Source organism: Eretmochelys imbricata, chromosome 10 (assembly GCF_965152235.1).
Source record: "Eretmochelys imbricata isolate rEreImb1 chromosome 10, rEreImb1.hap1, whole genome shotgun sequence".
NCBI lineage: Eukaryota > Metazoa > Chordata > Testudines > Cheloniidae > Eretmochelys > Eretmochelys imbricata.
Window position 1 is genome coordinate 79,028,762 of NC_135581.1, and position 20,797 is coordinate 79,049,558.

Consider the following 20,797-nt stretch of genomic DNA (forward strand, 5'->3'; position numbering starts at 1 on the left):
GTCTGGTGAAAAAAAATTCCCTGGCACCTAACCCCTCCTATTTACATTAATTCTTATGGGGAAATTGGATTCACTTAACATCATTTCGCTTAAAGTCGCATTTTTCAGGAACATAACTACAACGTTAAGTGAGGAGTTACTGTATTTACACCCAGCCACATTAAGTGCCTGATTAGTAAATAAATTAGATGCAGAACACATGCGCAACTGGGCATCTAATTTGTGCATTCAATTGCAGTGGCAGCACCCAACAAAGGCTAACTGTGAAAGTAAAAGGGCAATTATGGTAGCTACATGCAAGATCGCCCCATTTGCATGGGGGCAATCACAAGAGACACCTATATAAATTAGTCAAGACATTACGCGCTTAACTTGTTTAAAACTTAAGTCAAACACACTGTAGGATTTGTACACAATGAATAAAAACACAATTAGGGCTAAGTGTCTCTTCTAAACCTGCATTGTTGTTCTTAAGCACATGGGTTATGGAAAACCCTGCAACAGGCAGACACACTCAGTTTAAATTGCAGTAAGAAAAACGTAAAAATTACATCGTGTTTCCCCTTTTTTACTCATGAGATTCCCCATGGGCTCAGTTTTATAGCCAAATGATGACTTCTCTGCCAGCTCCATAAATTCACTGTGGGATCAAGGTCCTTATGTTACTACAGATTCTGCAGTTGAGGACTAGCTGATAATTCCGTTGATGAGACACTAGCCATAAAACAATCCAAATCACTCTCCCAGATGGTTCTGCAAGGCTAACAACTGTCCAATCTTTTTGTCAGTGAAGTTATTCTGAATACACACCAAAAGCAAACCAGCTGAGTAAGAAGGTACCACTTTTGCAAAATTGCCCTTTAAGCCTTGGATTCCATCCCTAACTCTGAATTTCCTGAAGGAGAATGGGGAGGATTCTGAGAACATGCTTAGGGAGGCCAAACCCTCCTGCAGCTGCAGAGAGGTATTCTTTAGGGGCTCCCTGCACTGCACGCCGGAGCCCAGGGAATTGTAGGGTCAGCGTGGGAGAGAGCTGGATCTTCTAGCCATTCCACCACAGAAGGGGGGTTTCAGAAGCTTGTGAGCTACTGCATGAACAGCCATGGACTTCCTCTGTGGCTTGGGGAAGAATTCCTCCTCCCACAAGTACCGAGTGGATCTTGTCAGGGCGAAGCCTCATTACTGGAGCTGTGCTCTGGGGACAGGATTTGCCCCTTATGGCCTCCATGCCTTCAGCTGATAAAACTAAGCTGTTTTTCAGCTCAGGAAGCCCAGAAACTATTAACTTCCTTTGCTTTTGCACTCTTAGGGCTTCAAACTTGTAATACAATTTCCTAAAGCTTTGAGTGCCATGTGCCAGTCTTGGAGAGGAGTTTTACAGCTGCACAGATATGCCGAAGCACCCGGAAAGAGGGGATTTTAATGAAAATGCTTATAGGCCATTAACTCCAGCAGTGCCAGAGGTCATCACTGTAAGGGTTTTAAATAAAAATTGGCGGCTACAAATTATTTTTAGAGATGAGTGTGTGCTGGAGGCAAGTGTTGCCTGTAAAATCAGAGGGGGCATGTGATTTGGGGTTGGACAGTGGGTGTGAAGGGGTGCTGCAGTAAACAATTAATAAAGGTGAATGCATCTCTCTTTAGACAGCAAGAAAGTGGTGTGTGGCCTCCATATACATCTGAAGAGGTACTAAGTGTCAAATGTGGGGTAGAGGGGAAGAGAAGTGGCTTTCTAGATAAGGCAAATGAAAAGATTTTATCTCCTTGGCACATTTTGGTATGCAGCAGGAGACTGCAGCTATTCCAGGTTGGTATCTAGCCTACTGTGTTTCTTCTTCTAGAGTGCAGGATCTTGAAACTAACTTCGGCATTGACACAATGTTGCCACATTATTTTGATAGCCAATGACGAGCCACTCTTCAGTATACAACAGGCCCAATCTGACCCCCATTTATCATTGTGCTGAACAGACTGTGATCTCTACTTCCAGAGTCTGTTACATTTGTTCACTGGACCTCACGTGACACTCAGGCACAATAATAAAAATAAGCATAAAAGGCTCCTCCCTCTCTCCCATTTCTGTTTGTGCGCAGCCTGTACTCTTTCACTGAATCCCAATATAGAGCATCCTACAGTTGCCCTGGCGCAACATTTAATTCCTTTCTGCCCCAAACCTTCCTGAGTTCTGTACCCACAGAGGTTGCTCCTTTCCAGCAATAAATGTCCCCTTCCTACTGGCTATGGAATGCCAGATAAAGCATTGTAAAGTGGTGACTGCTGCTCCCTTTCTCCCCCTGCCCCCAATTGAGACTATGTCAATGAGGCTCTTGAGAAGGACAATGGGGGACTGGCTATTAGGGCTGTGCATTCAGGTTCTGCCTACATCTAAACAACTTATTAAACAAGAATATCTTGCGCTGTGGATTCCTTTTTTATTCTCTAGACCCATTTTGGAGCCAAAATAATGCAAAATCTGGAATTCTCTCAAGAGCTCCGCCCTCCAGGAACTGAATTACCATGCTACAATCATTCTTGTGGCCTGGGCAGTCCCTAATGGGCAAATGGATACATGAGGCAGGAGCACACTGGTATGAGAGCTCTTCCCCTCATTATCAGAGGCCTTTTCTGGGCCTCTCTTTCTTCCTCTTTAGCTTTGCTTCGCTCCGGAAGTGCCTCTCCCACCGCAGAAATGGTAAGCCTTACTTCTCTGGCACATGAGTCCTCTATATCCTGGCGCACACTCGCAAGTCCCATCCTCCGGCGAACAGGATCCCCCGTTCTCACAGTGACAAGAGATGGAGCAGTTTGGTCCCCAGCGGCCCTGTGCGCATACGTTATCACAATGGATGCCTACAGAATGCAAATGCACACATTAGCTTTCCGCACCGCTCGTTCCATTCGCTGACAAACCAGATGCTTGGGTAGGCTGTTAACTTATAGGGCATTAGAGCAAGCAAAGGAGCCTGGCTAGAAAATAGCTATTCTGCTACCTGCCTGATAGGTTGAAGGTTCAAAATGCACAACGGTGAATCCTGCAAGTTGCTGAAGGCCTCCAGCACAGGGCTCAACGCCACACAGGATTGAGCCCTATGGGTGTATCTACACTGCAGCCCCGGAGCAAGCCGCCCAGCCCAGGTCGACGGATTCATACTTGCGGAGCTTGAGCAAGAACACTAAAAATAGCAGCGTGGACGGGGCAGCCTGGGCTCTCTGGAGAGCCCGAGTCACAACCCAAGACACAATGTCCATCCACATTCATATTTTTAGCATGTTAGGTCGAGGTCCATAAGGGCAAGTCTGTCTGTCCAGGCTGGAGCCTCCCTCCCAGCTGCAGTGTAGACGTACCTTAATCATCTTCAGTGGGATCAAGGACTAACAATTTTTAAAGATCACCAAGTGTCTGAAATAATAGGTCTTGAAATAACATGTCAGTTGAAATCTGGTCACAAAACCATTGCTGTGAAATGGAAAACTGAAAAACTAATCAGAACGTCATGAAAATACTTTAGTTCTAAAATTCCCTACTGTACTTAGATTCAATTATATCCGGTAGATTTGTCGTTTTCTGTTCTAAACCGCTGTATAGTGTCTGTGTTATTGCACCATTGCCATATTTCACCCCAGAGCCTGTGTTTTCAGCAGAGGGTTTGTATGTTAATACGTTAATGTCCTCATCCCGCAGGCAACAATATGTGGGCAGGAGTCTGTCAGCACACAATTTGACATGTAAACAAGTGGAGACTCAGAATCGCAAGTTCAACCTCAAATTACTCCCAAGGAAATTGTTTGACATTTATTCTTATAACAATCCAAGCTTCAAGGGTGCAGAAAAACCCTGCCAGGGGACTTAAAAGCTGCATTTCTCTAGTATTGTTTTCACTGGTGACATTTAAATACAAGCTTGTGCTACGTTTCTGTAGACACCTGAATCAAACTAACTAAGGACTTGACCCTGCAAACCCTTACCCACACGAGGAGCCCTTACTCATGCAAGTAGGCCCACTGAGATCAACTTGGACCCATTACTGAGATCAACAGAACTACCTGCATGATTAAATGCTCCTCAGGTGAGTAAAAGTTTGCTAGATCGGGAGCTGAGACATAAAGAGCTGCCAGCGGCAGGAAGTGGTATTAGCTTTGGCACATTGTAGATATTGATATAAAAAATACCTATTGGCTTAAAAATTCTTCTAACAGCATTACCACACCAGGTGTTTTACAACTGCTGCACCAAGATTTGATGGTGTACATGTGGCCCAGCAACTTTTTCAACATGAAGAAGTTCTTTATCATTCATGCACATGTTCCCACTGCATAATGGGATAAATGCAGACAAAGATGCTGAAAGATCCAGCCTCAGCCAGAGGCTGGATTAGTGCACTACTGAGGATAAATACAATCCAAATAATTTCCTACACCTCTGATATCTTCATCTGGATGCTACAGGTAATGTACTGTATTTCTGAAGTTGTAATCTGTACCGTCACCAAATGTTGAGGATTATTAAATCAGCTAAAAGTAATTATAAACACACTTACTGTGCAATTTCAAGTTCCTTTTATAAACCTCTGAAGTAAATACACTGAGAAATAGCACAGAACCAAAATTTCCTGTTTCTGAAGATTAATCACATGATTGAGGAACCTTCCTTGAAAATCTTAACTAAGGCCAGCAGGGGTGGAAAGTTAAAAGTTCAGTTTAAAAAGGGATTTCTAATAATACATACACAGAGCTTTATTTAAAGAGCCACAACCAAGGCTGTACAACTTAAAAAAAACCCCACCAAAACAAATTAAGATTCAAGAAAACCCATAATAAAAACTCCCCCTCTTAACATTTCAGTACACAAACCCAAACAAAAAGGATTCAATAGAAAGACAAGGACTAGAAGAACAGGGGAATTTATGTGAGCTAAGTAATACAAGGGAAAGCTGCCATCATAACAAACATATCTCTGAAATAAAAGAAATCTTTTGGCTTGTTTAGGTTAGAGAGAGAGAGAGAGAGACAAAGAGGAGTGAGTATATAATGTAGTATAAATAACTTAATAAAATAAAGAATACATTTTATATTTCCACACACTATACATGCTTATTATTTATACTTTTAAATGCCCCCATTTGAGCTCCCAGAATTAAACCCAAGACATACATTTTAGAAGGATGGTGCCTTTTCCTCCTGACTGCAGTATTAAAAATACAATTCCCCTCCTGTGGAGGGGCTATTTATAAATGGAGACAATTAAGCAGCATTATTTCTGGTCTCTTTTCCCAGAGTTTGAGAAAGAATGACATTGACTCCTCTGCTTTAAAAGTAGCTGAATTAGAATGCCGTAGATATTCTTTGCAGCAGAAAAGACTCTGCGTAAGTAATGAATGATGAGGGATGTCTTCTCCTTCCTAACTGAGGCAATGAGTCATTGCGAGGCTGATTGTTCTAACAAAATGCAGAAGGGGGGGAAAAACACCCTTTGTAGAAGACAAATTCCACACATTACACCTCTTATTTATTAATATTCAAAAGACCATTGAAAAGATGCTGCAATACCTTTTAACAGAACCCCCTTTGTATTATTTCCAATTTAATTCCTCTGGAAGACTTCTCTTTTTTGAGGCTCAAAAATAACACCCACCTCGCATTGCAAGGAAAAACAAGTAGTTTAATTTGCACCTGGGCATGTGCGTTGTATGGAATTTTGCTGAAGCAGCACCTTAGTTTACACTTCCCTAATTTGACAATAGATTTGGGTTGAGTATATCACACCCAGCTACTTTACAATCAGAGTTACTGGAGCTTGAAGCTTCCTTAATGTAAAACTTGAATCTTTACTTAGAAATTTGCAGATGAACCTCTTTGATAAGCAATTAGTGTTCAATATGTAATTCCCAGAAATATATAAAAAATGCTGAATTTCACACATTTCAGCATAATTTCAACCTGCATCCAAAGGTTCGTGATTTATGAACAAGTGCCGCATTTCACATGTGTTATGCACAAATTAGCAAGATAACTACCATAAGAATACATTCGCAAAGCTGCAGGAGGCTGTTCTGCTCATAAACCCCATTTCCTGAAAGCTGGGAAATGGCTTCCTGCACCAGGTTCTTGTTGCAATTGCTGATGTGAGAGTGATTACTCTTCCCTGGTAGCACACCAAGACCTTCTCAAACAATGATTTGGGGATAGATACTGAGTGAAATTCATGGTCACTTACATAAAGCCAGAGTATGTGAGCAAAAGACTTAGGTGCTGGGGGCCAAGGCAAGATTCTTGATCTCAGCCCTTAAACCAGCTTGCGAAATGGAGTACTGGCCACGGTCCCCTCTATGCCATTGAGGTATGGGAGTATTTAGGGTCACTGGATCTGCATAGTCAATGATCCCAATGCCTGTTGCCATGGTTACAATGAGCCAGCTCAAATGCATTTGTGGTCTTGTATGGCTACTCTCCCAGTGGCTAGCCCCAAACACATACACCACATGGCCTAAGTGGTACAGAGAGCCTTGCATAGTCGTTTACACTCAATAAACAAACCCTTCTCAACAGACATGGAACCAAGCATGTGAAATGCTGATTTTTAGTTTCTATTATTTTAAAAGGGCATCTGGAAAGAATTTATTCTTAGCATAAAAGGCAAGCATGACCGCCCTCATATGAAGCAGCCCCAGGGTGGTTATGTGCTACGCAGTCTCCCCCCAGGGTTCCGTCAGGGCACCTTAATTCTAACTGGCAAAACACCTGCTGATTTGCATTTCATCGGTGCTTGGTCCATCGTCAGCCCAGGCATGGGTGAGATGGGGAACATACTCCTTAGGCAGCTGTCATAAATATAAAGGGAAGGGTAATCACCTTTAAAATCCCTCCTGGCCAGGGGAAAAATCCTTTCACCTGTAAAGGGTTAAGAAGCTAAAGGTAACCTCGCTGGCACCTGACCAAAATGACCAATGAGGAGACAAGATACTTTCAAAAGCTAGGAGTAGGGAGAAAAACAAAGGGTCTGTGTCTGTCTGTGTGATGCTTTTGCCGGGGACAGAAAAGGAATGGAGTCTTAGAACTTAGTAAGTAATCTATCTAGGTATGTGTTAGATTATGATTTCTTTAAATGGCTGAGAAAATAGCTGTGCTGAATAGAATGAATATTCCTGTCTGTGTGTCTTTTTTGTAACTTAAGGTTTTGCCTAGAGGGATTCTCTATGTTTTGAATCTAATTACCCTGTAAGGTATCTACCATCCTGATTTTACAGAGGTGATTCTTTTTACTTTTTCTTCTATTAAAATGTTTCTTTTCAAGAACTGAATACTTTTTTCATTGTTCTAAGATCCAAGGGTTTGGGTCTGTGGTCACCTATGCAAATTGGTGAGGATTTTTACCAAACCTTCCCCAGGAAGTGGGGTGTAAGGGTTGGGAGGATTTTGGGGGGAAAAGACATTTCCAAATGACGCTTTCCTAATAAAAATAAACCCCGATAAAAATGTTTGGTGGTGGCAGTGGAAGTCCAAGGGCAAAGGGTAAAATAGTTTGTACCTTGGGGAAGTTTTAACCTAAGCTGGTAAAAGTAAGCTTAGGAGGTTTTCATGCAGGTCCCCACATCTGTACCCTAGAGTTCAGAGTGGGGAAGGAACCTTGACAGCAGCACAATGAGTTAATCTCACACTCTGCAATTGTGAGAATTTGAACACAGGTCTCAAAAAGGGAACGGTTAATGCCTTTAACCATGGCACTAATTCAGCATTAACTCTCTGGTGCCAATGCTTCCTCTGGGAAAGGAACTTTCACTGAAAAGCTGGGACTCGTGCTCATGAAAAAGAAAAACCGAAGCACTCACCATCTCGTAAGTGCTGTTCTTCAATATGTGTTGCTCATCATCCATTCCAGCTAGGTGTGTGTGTGCTGCGTGCACGGTTGCCGGAAAGTTTTTCTCCTAGCAGCACCTTGCAGACCTGGCACCTCCTCAGTTCCTTCTTGCCGGCTACTCTGACAGAGAGGAGGTGGGTGGGTTTGGAAGGGAGAATGAGCAACACACCTAGACAATCAACAGTCACGAGAAGGTAAGTAACTGGTTTTTCATCTTCGAGTACTTGCTCATATGGATTCTAAATAGGTGACTCCTTACCTAGGCGGTGGAGTTGGAATTATGAAATCGCTGACTGGAGCACCACTCTGCCGAATGCTGCGATCGTCTCTGGCATGCTGTAATGAGAGGTGAATGTATGAACCAAAGGGCCATGTTGCCACCCTGCAGATTTCTTGAATTGGGACCTGGGCTAGGAACGCCACCGAGGAGGCCTGCACCCTTGTGCAATGCGTCGCAAGTGCTGGTGTCAACTATGGGGTCCTCAGGCTCAACCACCTCCTCCACATTGCAGGTGATCCTGTGTAGCAGGTCCTGATGAGCCCGGCTATCGACAGGTGGGGTGGTCCAGAGGCAGAAGATCCTGTCACTGCTTCGCCAGGTGATGAAGACGACAAAGCCAGAGGTGGCTCCGTGCCCGCCTGGCCTTCCGGCTCCCTGTTGTCGTTCCGATCGGCCCCGTGGCTCTCGGTGTCGACTGCAGTCTCGGTGCCCGGCACAGGTGCAGAAGCCGGATCCTGCAGAGCACCGCAAGCCGATGTGGTCTCGGAACCCCAAGGTGTAGGACGGTCCCTGGCTGGCGGGGGCGCGCATCCCTCAGAGGCCCCCGATTGCGGGCCCCTGGAGAAAGAGCCCTGGGCCTGGTGGTAGGCCCATGGGTCCAAAAAGGGCCATTTTGCGGGCAGCTGCCGCGGCACTATACTAGTGTGCTGCCTGTCCAAATGGTAGCAGCTGCACCTCGAATAGCAGGAGCCAGCCTCTGAGTCCGATGACCTGGACCTAGGCCTCGGTGACTATGGTGCAGCCGAGCGGTACTGCGCTGGGGAGTGGTGCCACTCATCTGGTACCGGGGACCCCCATCTCGAGGCTGGTGTGAGGGAGCAGTGTCGCAATGGCGGTGGCGGGGAGTAGTGCCGTGGGGACTGGTGCCGTGGAGAGCGGCACCTCGGGGATGGTGAGCGCCTCATCCTGGCGGGGTTGCCTCTGGACAGTGCCGTTCACTGCAGTGCCAGAGGCCTGTCCCTGCCAGCTGGGGACTGAGAAGCCATCATGGCAATCAGATCCCTCACAGCCTCAAAAGTGTCCGGGGTAGAGGGAAGTTCCAACTCCTCCACCTGGCACTCTTGATCAGGAGAGTCGAATGGTCCTGGACTCAACCGTCCCCCTTGTGGGGCCGAAGTTGACAGTGCTGGCTTCTGTAAAATTGGCACCGGGTGCTCCTGGGTCTGACGAACTCCAGGCCTGGCATCCGGCCCGGTTACCCTGGGCCGCTTATGCGGCACCGGGGAGTGGAAGTGGTGCCGCATGGACCCGACTGTCTTCAGTGCTGGGGAGCGTCAATGCCAAGGGTCTCAGAGAAGCACAAGGAGGAATGTCTGGCACAGGTATATGGCCAAGGAAATGAAAACATGTCTGAGAAAACACCAAAAGGAGGTGTATGGAGAGCAATGGAGCCTCTCCCACCCTTTGGAGTGGTGCTGGTTAGTGAAGGTTAAAGAGGATTCTTATGCCCATTTAAAAAACAGTTCTGGGGGTCAGAATCTCAGCTGTGTATATCTGTATCTGAAATTCAGTGGAGGTACATTGATTACACCAGCCCTTTGTATTAGAGATTGGGAGTTGAGCCATGAAAATTCCACCCACCATCAGCAAAATTCCATGACTATCAGCAAAAGGAACAAGGACGGGGGAGAAAGAACAGCAGAGGGGAACTGGTGTTCATGGCATCAAAAGAAGGGTTAATTTACATAATGCTTCCTGTGCTGGCCAGGACATCATGCTCTCTGAGCCAATGGAAGTCTTAGCCTTTGAGTGCTGCTTGTATCTGGATCCTCCTGAAGGGTTCTGGTGGGTGGAATTTATCTAGAGCTGGACAGAAGCAGAATTCTCTCTCTCACTCCAGACTGCTCATGCTCAGTGGTTGTATCTTTCGCTCTTAAAGAAGCCTGCTGTTGTTTTTTACCTTGCCTCCAGACGAACAAGGAGGGGAGAAAAAGCGGACAGAATAAATGAGAGCCAGTGTCCTGTTTTTGCCAATCTATCGACTTGACATTAGCTTCTGCAGCAGGATCCATGGACTGCACAGAGTAATTATTTTCCAGGGATGATAAATTATAGGAGGTAGGCTTTTTCCTATGTACTTTAACTATATATCTATTGATGTACAACTGTAATTATTTCTCTGAATGAGGTCTTCAACTTTTTTTCAATAATCACAATCCAAAGACAGATGCAACGTGAATTAGCAATGACAGGCGTGATTTCCATAGACATTTTGGATCCAACTCAAACATTTCACTCTCTTCCACCTGTCTCTCAGTATGATATGATGTCATAATAATCTCTCATCCTTGGCATTTAAATAGCTTTGGAAAGAACTGCTTTTCTTTGAACAAACAGGCATCAAATTTGTGCAGGAAATATGGCAGAGGCCTGAAGTTTGGTGTTTCACGCCTGACTTTCTGGGTTGCCAGCCGACCTTTATTTCCAGCAGTAAAATCTTAATGCTAGTTTGTTGACACACCTTGAAACCCCAGTAATACCCACTTTAAAAGACTGGTAGATGTCCTAATGACCACAGGCTGAAAGACTGCTTTAGACATGTATTTATCTGCTGACTTTGGGCCAGATAGCGCCTTGAGCTCCATTGGGAAATGTGCCTTCACAAGACGCAGTCCCGCCCATCTTTACCATGTGGGGCAACCGGCTTGCTGCACCATGCTTAGGAAGCAGCTGTGTGCCCCAATAGCTGGCACCCAGTTTCACATCAGGGAGCTGTCTTGGGCACTCGGGCACCCAAATACTCAGTCTAAGTCCTCACCCCATGAAGCCCACTGAACTGGAACTCTCCTACTGACTTCAGTGGACGTTGGAACAGGCCCTTAGGCCCAGATTTTTAAAGGTATCTAGGCATTGCTCCACTCAGTGTTGCAACACCCAACTGATTTAGAAGCCTACAGCCCACCCACTTTCAAGTCGCTTTTGGAAATGAGACGTAGGCTCCTAAGTCAGCTGGATGTTGCAAGGCTGAGCGGACCAACACCCACATACATTTAAAAATCTGGGCCTCAGTCTCTAGGTGCCAGTGTTTGCTGCTAACTGTAGAACCAGGCACCTAAGCAACGGTGCTCAGGTTTGCTCAATAGCTTGGCGTGTGAAGTTCTGCAATGACTGAGTTATGCTTTTTGCCATGCTCTTGACTTCAGTGGGACAGCAAAAGGAAGTCAGAGTGCAATTAGCCCAATGTGTTTAACTTACAAGTCGATGCCATCAAGATCAGAACAGAAAAGGGTTTCACCAAAATCTGAGAACGCTAATTTTCTGATAGATAACAATAAAAGCAAATGTCTCAGATAATCTAAAATAATCTCCTTATCCTTCCCTCTTCTCCTCCCATTGTTCATTTAATACTGCTATACTCTTGTCTTATCTATAACATCTGTTTTGTATTACAGATTGGATCGGCATGCTTTGCTATGTATGGAATATGTTGCTGCTTCAGTCTGCATTAGGTAAAGGAAAATTCAATAAGAACACTAGACAGAACTGTGTCTGATTAGTGCAGTACCATCCATTCAGAAGGGATTATGGTAGCACATAAACAGGATGGCGTAAAGAATTCTTGATGCTTTCCTTTTTTTCCACATCTCTCTGTTATTCCAGTTTCTAGACTTGCCTTGGGTGGCTGACTCAGATCCAATCAGAAACACCAGAGGAAAATTCAAAAGGACAAAATCGTTCAGCTACTGGAACTCCGGAGAACCAGAAAATTCTGTTTGTGAAGAGCAGCAAATAGAAATAAATAAAACGGGATCTCCCTTAAAGTTAAAGGAAAACACTAGCAATTGACAACCACTCGTGAAGTCTGCAAAGTAGAAGCGATTTTTGTTTTTTACACAGTGAAACTATTCTGCCGAGGAAACAGCCGTCACATTCTTTGTGAGTCTTCAAAGAGCAATTAAGCCAAGAAGCCATCCTAAGCACTAAGTTGTGGAACCGACACTCATGCTGCTGAGCATTTACTCAGGTGAGTAGCCCCACTGAAGTCAATGGGGCTACTCATGTGAGTTACAGCTCATCAGTCAGAGCGATAGTTCCATAGCCTGGCACTAAATGATGAAATACAAGGTTTGCTCCAGCAGCCAGTGAAAGATTAAATTGTCGTTTCTCTCATCAATGCATGGGGGATATAAACACCCATTACTGTAAGTGTTTTTCTGAATGTATTACATTTACAGCCTACTGCACCTCTATGGAGTACCACTCCGACCACCATTTTTGTTTATCTATAGAACAGTCCAGACATAAAGCATGGAAACCAGGGAATTTGTACAATTAAAAACTTTTAAGGTTTTCTTGTTTAGGCAACAGCTTTAACCCACAGGAAACAGGACAATCCAGGATGCTTTCTGCCTTAAGGATTGGCCAGTTTCCAGGATTATGAGATACTCTCTGGGGATCACTACGGAGGAGGGAGAGATTATGGCCACCAGGGAGAAAGGATGATGAGGGGAAGAGGGTTCTGGGGGGAGTCAATTTCAGCCCATTCCTTTCAATACCCTTCCTTTCTACCTCACCCCATGCTCTTGACATGATTCCTGGCCAGGGAGCAGCAGGAATGAAATGGGGGCAGAACCAAGCTATCCATCAGCTGGCAAGGGAAGGGCTTTTTAAAGGTAGAAATTTAAACGGTTGTCCAGTTCTTTTATTGATTAATCCCTACAATAACTCATGACCTGGGAAGATCGTTGGCAGGATCTCAGGCTACTAGTAGAGCTGGGGAAATGATTTATACTGAATAACATTGAGTGAATTTCAATCTTCTCTTTTTTTGGCGGTAGAAAACAGATATTTTATGTTTTTCAAAGTTCTTCATCAAAAACGTACATGGAAATTTTCAGCCTGCTCGTTGTTTTTCAAATTGTTTCCATTCCTTCCAAAACACAGCACTCTGACGTTCAGTATTTAAGGCCCTATACAGTTCATAACTGATTTTCACTATTATTCACGCAGATCTACTTAGAGAATAACTTACCATACACGTATTCAAGCTTGTATTTAACATGCATCTGTGTTTGTTAAGTGAAAATAGCTGCACATATCTAGTGCCAAGTTCAACTTTTTGGCCAAACCCTCGGCTGCGTTAAAGTCAGCATAGTTCCAATGAAACCAACGGAGCTACATCTACTTACACCAGATAAGACTCTGACTACATATGAAACCAAAAGGAATTAAAATAGTTCTAAATTATGTTCATACTTTCCCTATTTACGGCCCTGATCCTTCACAGCTTACCTTTGACCACAAGTGTAGTCTCATTACAGTCAATATACACCATCTTCTTGTACTTGGATCTTCCTCCCACTGAGGTATGAAAACTGGATTGTGCCCTAACTTTGGTTCAGATTTGGTTTAACACAAACACAACTAAGTCTGCTTTAGATGAGACTCTGGGTCCCCCCAGATATCGGTCAAGGAATGCCACTTCCATAATTAATAGCGGGACATCAATGAAATCTTTGATATAACTTCATAATTCATATTTTTGAAAATCTGCCTTGTATCAGCAAGAACCATACTTAAAGGGTCCAATCAAAGGGAGAATGTTTAAGCATAGAATGACATTAAAATCTTATCAACTCACTTGAAATTAAGTCAATGAAAAATTAAAGCTAATTTCTAATAGGCCTATGTTACATTTATAGACTGAAGGGCACTTGTGGAAACTCAGAGAGTAACCACATACCTTTTCAGATGGAAATGATTTTTACATTTGAAAGGCACAGGCCAGAGGAGAGAGAGAATAAAATAACTCCTGAAATCTCTAGTTTTCCCATCTGTTTAAATCTAATATAAGGATACAGAATAATCACAAAAATAAATGATTAATTTAAAAATCTGGGATAAGACTGCCAAGAATGATAAAGTTTAAAATATAGCTTGTAAAATCGTATTAGACATCTAGAAATTGTATGTTTAATAGGAATTTGCTGTTGCTTCATTCTAATATTTTATGCTTAGTATCACAAATAGAGAAAGTGTGAAAGTCTGATTAAAAGAAAAAGGCTTATTTGTATCACAACATAATGCACTTTGAAGTGCTGTGTATCAACCTACTATTTATTTATTTGGTATAAGCAATCCGTCAAGCCAAACCACAGTGTTCTTATCAACAATGTTCAAGGCGTGAGGACTTCCAGGAAGTGGAGTTAGTTTGCAGTCCTCAACAATGTGCGTCATGGTTTGTGGTGCCCACACCAACATAGTAGCCTGTCTTGAATGCCACTGAAATTCCTCTGCAGCACAAATTCCATGTCCAGTATGAAACTGGTTCAGATGGCTCCATTGCCTTCGCGGTTAATCAAACCCGGGTTGATGTTGAGTGAGGTCCGAGACAAGATACTTATTTGTCACTTTCTCTGCGGATCATGAAGCTCACCGCGTGTGCTTTACTGTAAATCCTTCACCCGGTAAACTTATCCACAATGGGTGCTCTGAGGGCAGACAACTATGTCATAGATTAAACAAGTTTTTAATTAATAGTCGATGTGGACATATCACGCAGTTTTGTCACAAGCTTTGATACGCTTTCCTCTCTGTGAACACTGGGCAAAGGAATATTGCAGAGAACTAGCAACCATGGTAGAGGAGTAGATTTAAGTGTTCCTGAAATAATACGTATCAAACTACGTAAAAACCTATTGTAGTTCCTTTAAAATGCACTACTTCTAGATTTTCTCCTGGTTTTAAATGCATAGGGCCAGAGTCTACTGTCAGTTATGCAAGTGTAAACCTGGAGTATCTCCACTGATGACAATAAAATTATTCCAGTTTACATCAGGGTAACTGAGGGCAAAATCTGACCCTGATATTATAAACCAAATATTGCAACAAATGGGGGACGTATCATGTTAAAATAAACATTCATTTTTATGGCATTTTATATTTTTTTTTAAATGGAAAGTCTCTCTCTTTCCTCCTTCCTTGCAAAGTGTATCATCTTCTCACAAAGAGCCCAAATAGAGAGAAGCTAAAAATACCTCCGAGCTCACTGTCAAAGTGGACACTGTTTCTTTAAAATTCAAAAAGGCCTTCCCTTGAGTAAAAGGCTTATCCGTTTTACTGAATTAATGTGCCCACAGGAGGGAAGAAACATGTTTCTGTGTTTGAGTGACAGTGCAGATGTCGCTTGCAGCCTGCAAATTCTCTCCAAGGCAAAGTCTCATTCCTCAAAGCTAACTTTAGCTGTGACCAACCTACGTTTCCTGACCCCATTAGCTCACTTATACAACCACATGAGGAAATCCCTACAATCTGAGACTTCCACACCCATTGTACCATATTTCTGGATGTAATAAGAGACAATTAGGCTTTATATGGCTAGCGATTTATGAAAGTGATTGAGATTATGGATGACAGTAAATGCATATTGTGACTTTGTATTTGTTAGGGCAGAGATGCAACTTAATCTTGTGAATCACGAACAAACTGAATTGTTTAAAAGCACCAGTGAAATAATGGGATACCTTTTTCTCAACAGCCCAATCATTTCCCGGACTGTGTTTGCAGTCCTGATTAATTAAAGGTAAACGATTATGGGCTCTTGTATTAAAAAAACCTGCTGATTCTTCCCAGTGGAGTTTATAATTAGCCACACTGTTGAGTATTTTCCATCTTATGTTTACAGTACAACTCCATTTATTCTACATGTTTTGGGGACATCAAAATCATTTGAATAATCAGAGGAGTTACTGGCTAAACTAAACTATTCGCATTGGAAGAGTCTAGATATTATTGGCATTCTATAAAAATCAGAGAGAGAGAAAATAAGACATAACCGGGATTCAGATTAGAGCATTTCAGATTCAAGGAATTCAGATAAACAGGACTGTGCTGACCTTAACTTTTAAAGGATCTGAAAATTTTCCCACTACCTATACCTTGTTATTTAATCCCACTGCAATATCAAAAAGGATAGCAAACTCTACACCATCACAGTTAACTTGAAGGGTTAGGCAGAACATTCGGAGTCAGAGCAGAGAGGAATTAGATACCACAGACCGATGGCTTTGTTTAGCTGTGTGTGTCAATGTGGTGTGCGATTGTGAAAGGTGCTAGAATGTCGATCTTGGAGATGCTGCACAGCTTTGGCAGTGGACGGTTCCGCGCACAGTCCTGCCCATGTCCCTTTGTCCTGGCACCGAGTGTTTTTCCCATCCCAGGAGAAATTTTCAAGATTTGAAAATTTTTCCCATCCCAAATCAGGATGAAGAGTTGAACTCTCAGAAGTTTTCACAAACCTCACAAATATTTTCAGTTTAGGTCCATGAAAATGTTTTGATTTGATTTCAGCCCTTTTTTTCCTGTTAGTCTAAATTTACTAATATTTCAAAAGGACAAGTCATTTTGACTTAAAAACCCCAAACTTGCCAATTCAAAAATGTTGAAATGGAACCATTTCAATTTTTTTCCAAAATTTGTTTGAGTTTCTGGTTAATAAATCGGCACTCCTGTCCAGCTTTAGAGGTGCCATCTGCAGTGGTGACAGAATAGATCTGTGTCCATGACTAATTCAGCTCTTGGCCTTTCTACTGAGACTACCAACAAAGGGGCCAATTAATGATAACTGGATGCTGGCATCTGTGATGAGGTCATTGCCCATGCAGAACTGAGCTGCAAACACCAAGCTCATTGGGCCAGATTGGGCTCATCTCCTGCATGACGGAGGGGGTAGATGCAAGAAGCTTCCCCACTCTTGTGCCTCTGTGCAAGAGTTGGGTCCAACTGTAGCCCTTGAGCTTTTCTATGTGCAAGGCCTATTCCTGGCTCACGCCACTAGCCACAACAAAGGACGGGAGGGCCAAGCAGGCAGGGCTCAGAGAGGAGCTCCCGCAGCACCTCCCTTTTACAAGGATGGCAAAGTAGCTGTACTTCCTGGGACCTGCTGCTGACATTATGTCTACTTCATTGACAAGGTCTACCAAAGCTCATCCTGGGCTGGGCCACCAAGGCAAATGAGACCATTATGTCCAATTTCTAGTTACAAAACCAAAGAGGATCCTGGTCTGAACTTATGTCTAGAGCACAGAGCCTGAGTGCCCCGGCTTTCACCAGGTGGTCTGGGACTCTTGATTCTCTTTGCCCTGTTTGCTTGCATGCTGCTGCAAACCAGCAAATATTCCAGCATGCATTTATCCTCTAGCGTTCACTATCTCACACGACAGTGTTTACTATCTCACAAAGAACTCAGTGTGCATGACGTCCCAAATTAACCCACTACAATTAACATTAAAGCACTCCATGTTTGAGGGCTTTCATTTTAACCTGAATGTGCAAGGAAAAACCACCTTCCCAATGACTACCATGTTGGCAGGTCTAAGGCCGATGCCCACGGTTAGCTGGAGATTAGAAAGAAAATATAAAGTGATGGGTGCTGAAATACACAATCGATCTTAGAACAAGAGAGACCTTTGCGAATCTTTAAAAAGCTCTGAGTTTGCTCATTTCAGGCTCAGTCTTGCTGAGTGCTGAACCCTCTGGCTCTCCTGTCTAGCAATGAACTCAAGCATGTGCTTTACTTTAATTTCAATGAGACTACTCAAGTGCTTAAAGTTAAGCAGGTGCTTAAATGCATTGTTGACTCAGGGCCCTGGGCACTCAATTCCCTGCGAGATTGAGACCTTATTTCTTAGAACATGTACCACTTCCTCATGTGGAACAAAATTCAGCAGCATGTGCACATGTCTGGGATCTGATTCTGGCCCAGGCTGAACACATCTCACTTGGCTTCTGCCATCTGAGAGCCCTTTGCCAACTTTTCTTGTTCTTTTAATCATAGATGCCCTCCTTCCAAGACATCTCCAAAGCTACTAGTAACATGATAGTTATGTGTATCAGGCCGAGTGGTCCTTTGGGGGTTAATTTTCAGTAATAAAGACATGGAGAAATTGTCCCAACTCTCATCTGTTTACTTGGGTCCAAGATCTACCTTTGAACATATGTGTGGGACTCCTACGGACGATAACGTACATCTCTCTGAAGGTAGGATCTGGGCCAGAGTGAGCACTTACAGCTTGTTGCTGACATAGTGAATTGCTTATTTATGCACACAGCTGGTCTATGCAACTTTGTGATTCCATTGCTGATACTTCTGACTCCTTCATCCCGCTGTCTGTTACAACCACTGATTGCATCTTGTCTTAATCTAGGCTGTATACTCTACAGGATACAGACTGCCTCTTGCATCGTACACTGCCCAGGACAACTGAGTCTCAATAGGTGCCATCATAATACAACTGTGGGTTGGGGGACTACTAATAAGTACCCTTGTATACTCAGTCCCTATGAGGCTTTCCCGCCGGCCCTGAGTTTTCTTACCCAGTCTTTCCTGTGTGCTCCTATCATCTTATCTGTCTCTGAAGGTTTATATCAGTAACATCTTGAAAACCTACTTTAAAGAACATGGGCTGTATCTTCCCCTTAATCTTTGCACAGAGGACTGGCATCAATGGGAATCCCAAATGTAGCATGAACATACAGAGTATGCTTTTTCAGATGAAGTTTTGTGGCCATTAGGATAAGAAAGTTACATGAATTTCTCTGCTCGGTGTGAGTGGGTAATAAAAATCTTCAGACGTTCCTGAACTTTCCTCATCTTTTACAGGCCATGTCTAATTAGTAGCAAACTCGGAAAGCACAAATTTTATCCCAAATTATTTATCCCATTGTGTTTGTAAAGCACACATCACAGAGTAGTTCACAACAACTTCAGACCATAAGATTAATCTTCTCTGATGACATTCTCACCAATGTGAATATATAATTATCTAACTGACGAGTCTCTGAAATTACATACTTTCAAACTCAAATGAGTCAAATTTATCCTTTTATTTGGTGTTAAGCCAAATGGAAAAACACTGAAAGCAGAATTGACAAAATACATGTTGGCTCTGTCTATCAGCATTTTTCATGCACCTGTCACATAACCATCTAGATGTCAATTTCAACCGGGGCTGAAATTCTAACCTAATATTTTCTTCCCTAATTGGAACGTGATCCTGAAGTTACTGAAGTCAATGGTGTTCCATGCCTGGAGAATTTGCAGGGTGCAGTTAGGCCGTAGCAGGTAACAAGTGTGTATATTATCCAGTAGTGAAAGAAAAAAACCAGGGGGGTACTGCAGATACTATCCTTACTTTTAGCAAGAGCGGTCTGCGCCTGCGTGTGGGCTACATTTGCAAGTGTGCCTGTGTTTGTGAGAACAAGGGTAGAATGTTTATGGGAAATCTTCCTTTGGGCTATATCGGCCTGAGGTATAGAATAGCAGTTGAGGACAAGAAACACTTTTTTGTGGAATGCTACATGCAAAGAGGTGTTCAAAGAAAATATCCTAGAACCAGGGCCAACTCCAGCTTTTTTGCCACCCCAAGCGGTGAAGAAAAAAAAAAACCCGATTGGGCTGCCGCCGAATTGCCACCGAAGAGGAAGAGAGGGAATGAAGAACTTGCCGCCCAATTGCTGCCGAAGACCCGGATGTGCCGGTCCAACAACACAGGGAGTGCCACCCCTTTCTATTGGCCACCCCAGGCACCTGCTTCCTTCCCTGGTGCCTGGAGCCGGCCCTGCCTAGAACATAGTAAACTCTTCTCCTTCCTACCTCCAAAATTATACTCAATTCTGGGATTAACTGTACTTTCATAAGATCATGTCATCTCTTTTGGAATGGTGGCCAAAAAAACCTGTCGGAAGGGGTACCCTCTAATTGCTCATTGAAAAGTCAGCAATAACACACAATCAGCCTGATGCATGGATGTACTGATGGCAGAGAGGCACCAGGACAGCTGAATGCCTCTATGCCTCTGAGACATAGGTATCCTGAGCGAGGAATGCAAACCCCAGAGTGTGTTAGTGAGCTTATACAACGGATCTGCTTGGGGAAGGCCAGTTGCTAAAGTATGCACATCCAGTATGCTGTTTAAAAAGAAGCCCCGTTTTTAAAGAGTGTACTGCACTTTTTATTTTTACATTATAAAAGTTGTTTTCAAATTTTAAACCCTTCACGTGGCTTTGTCTGCTTTTCTCCTGAGGAACGTGAGCTGCTGTGCTGATCATTCCACTCAGCAGGAGGGATGCAGAGGCTTATGCCATTAATTAGGACTTGGGTTGCAGGATCCTGAATGTGCTGGCTGCTTTTAGCTCAAACCACCCATTGCCGCTCCTGTTCCAAATCTTACATTTCTTAGGAAAGCAGCTGAGTTCCCCAAGCAAGCTACCATTAATGCAACTGCATTGTTAATGCATCTCCCATTGCTACTGCCACCCTAGGGCAGCAGGGATAATGATGTGACTTTGCATTCAAAGCCACAAAAATAAACTTTCATTTTTTAAAAGTAAGTCTCATAGGTTTTCCAGCTGTTGCTGCCCTGCTTCAAACGGAGCAGAGGCTGACTTTGTGTAAGCTGTGGTTTATTTTCATTGCTGTCATCTAGAACCACATCGATATTAAAGGACCCAAATTCGACAATGGGCACAGAGACTCTTTAGCACTAGAATCTCAGTTTCCTTCAGATAGTGTTTTGGGATCTCCAAGGCAGGCCAGCATTCTCTGGGATCTTATGGAAAGCCTCTCTCTGCTCCTTCTATGCAATCAGGAGAATGGACTGCAGAGCCAGCATTAACTTGCTCTCCACACCTACTGTTCTTGGCACTGTGGTTAGTGGGTAAAG

At 43.4% G+C, this 20,797-nt stretch overlaps 1 protein-coding gene across 1 annotated transcript in view; it reads right to left on the bottom strand.

The window, feature by feature from the left end:
• Nucleotides 1–20,797, bottom strand: part of MEGF11 (multiple EGF like domains 11) — a 261,478-nt gene that overhangs the window by 65,138 nt on the left and 175,543 nt on the right. The window contains exon 11 of the mRNA XM_077828321.1: nucleotides 2,704–2,850. Coding sequence (XP_077684447.1) covers nucleotides 2,704–2,850 — 147 coding nt within the window. The remainder of the gene's footprint in view (nucleotides 1–2,703; nucleotides 2,851–20,797) is intronic.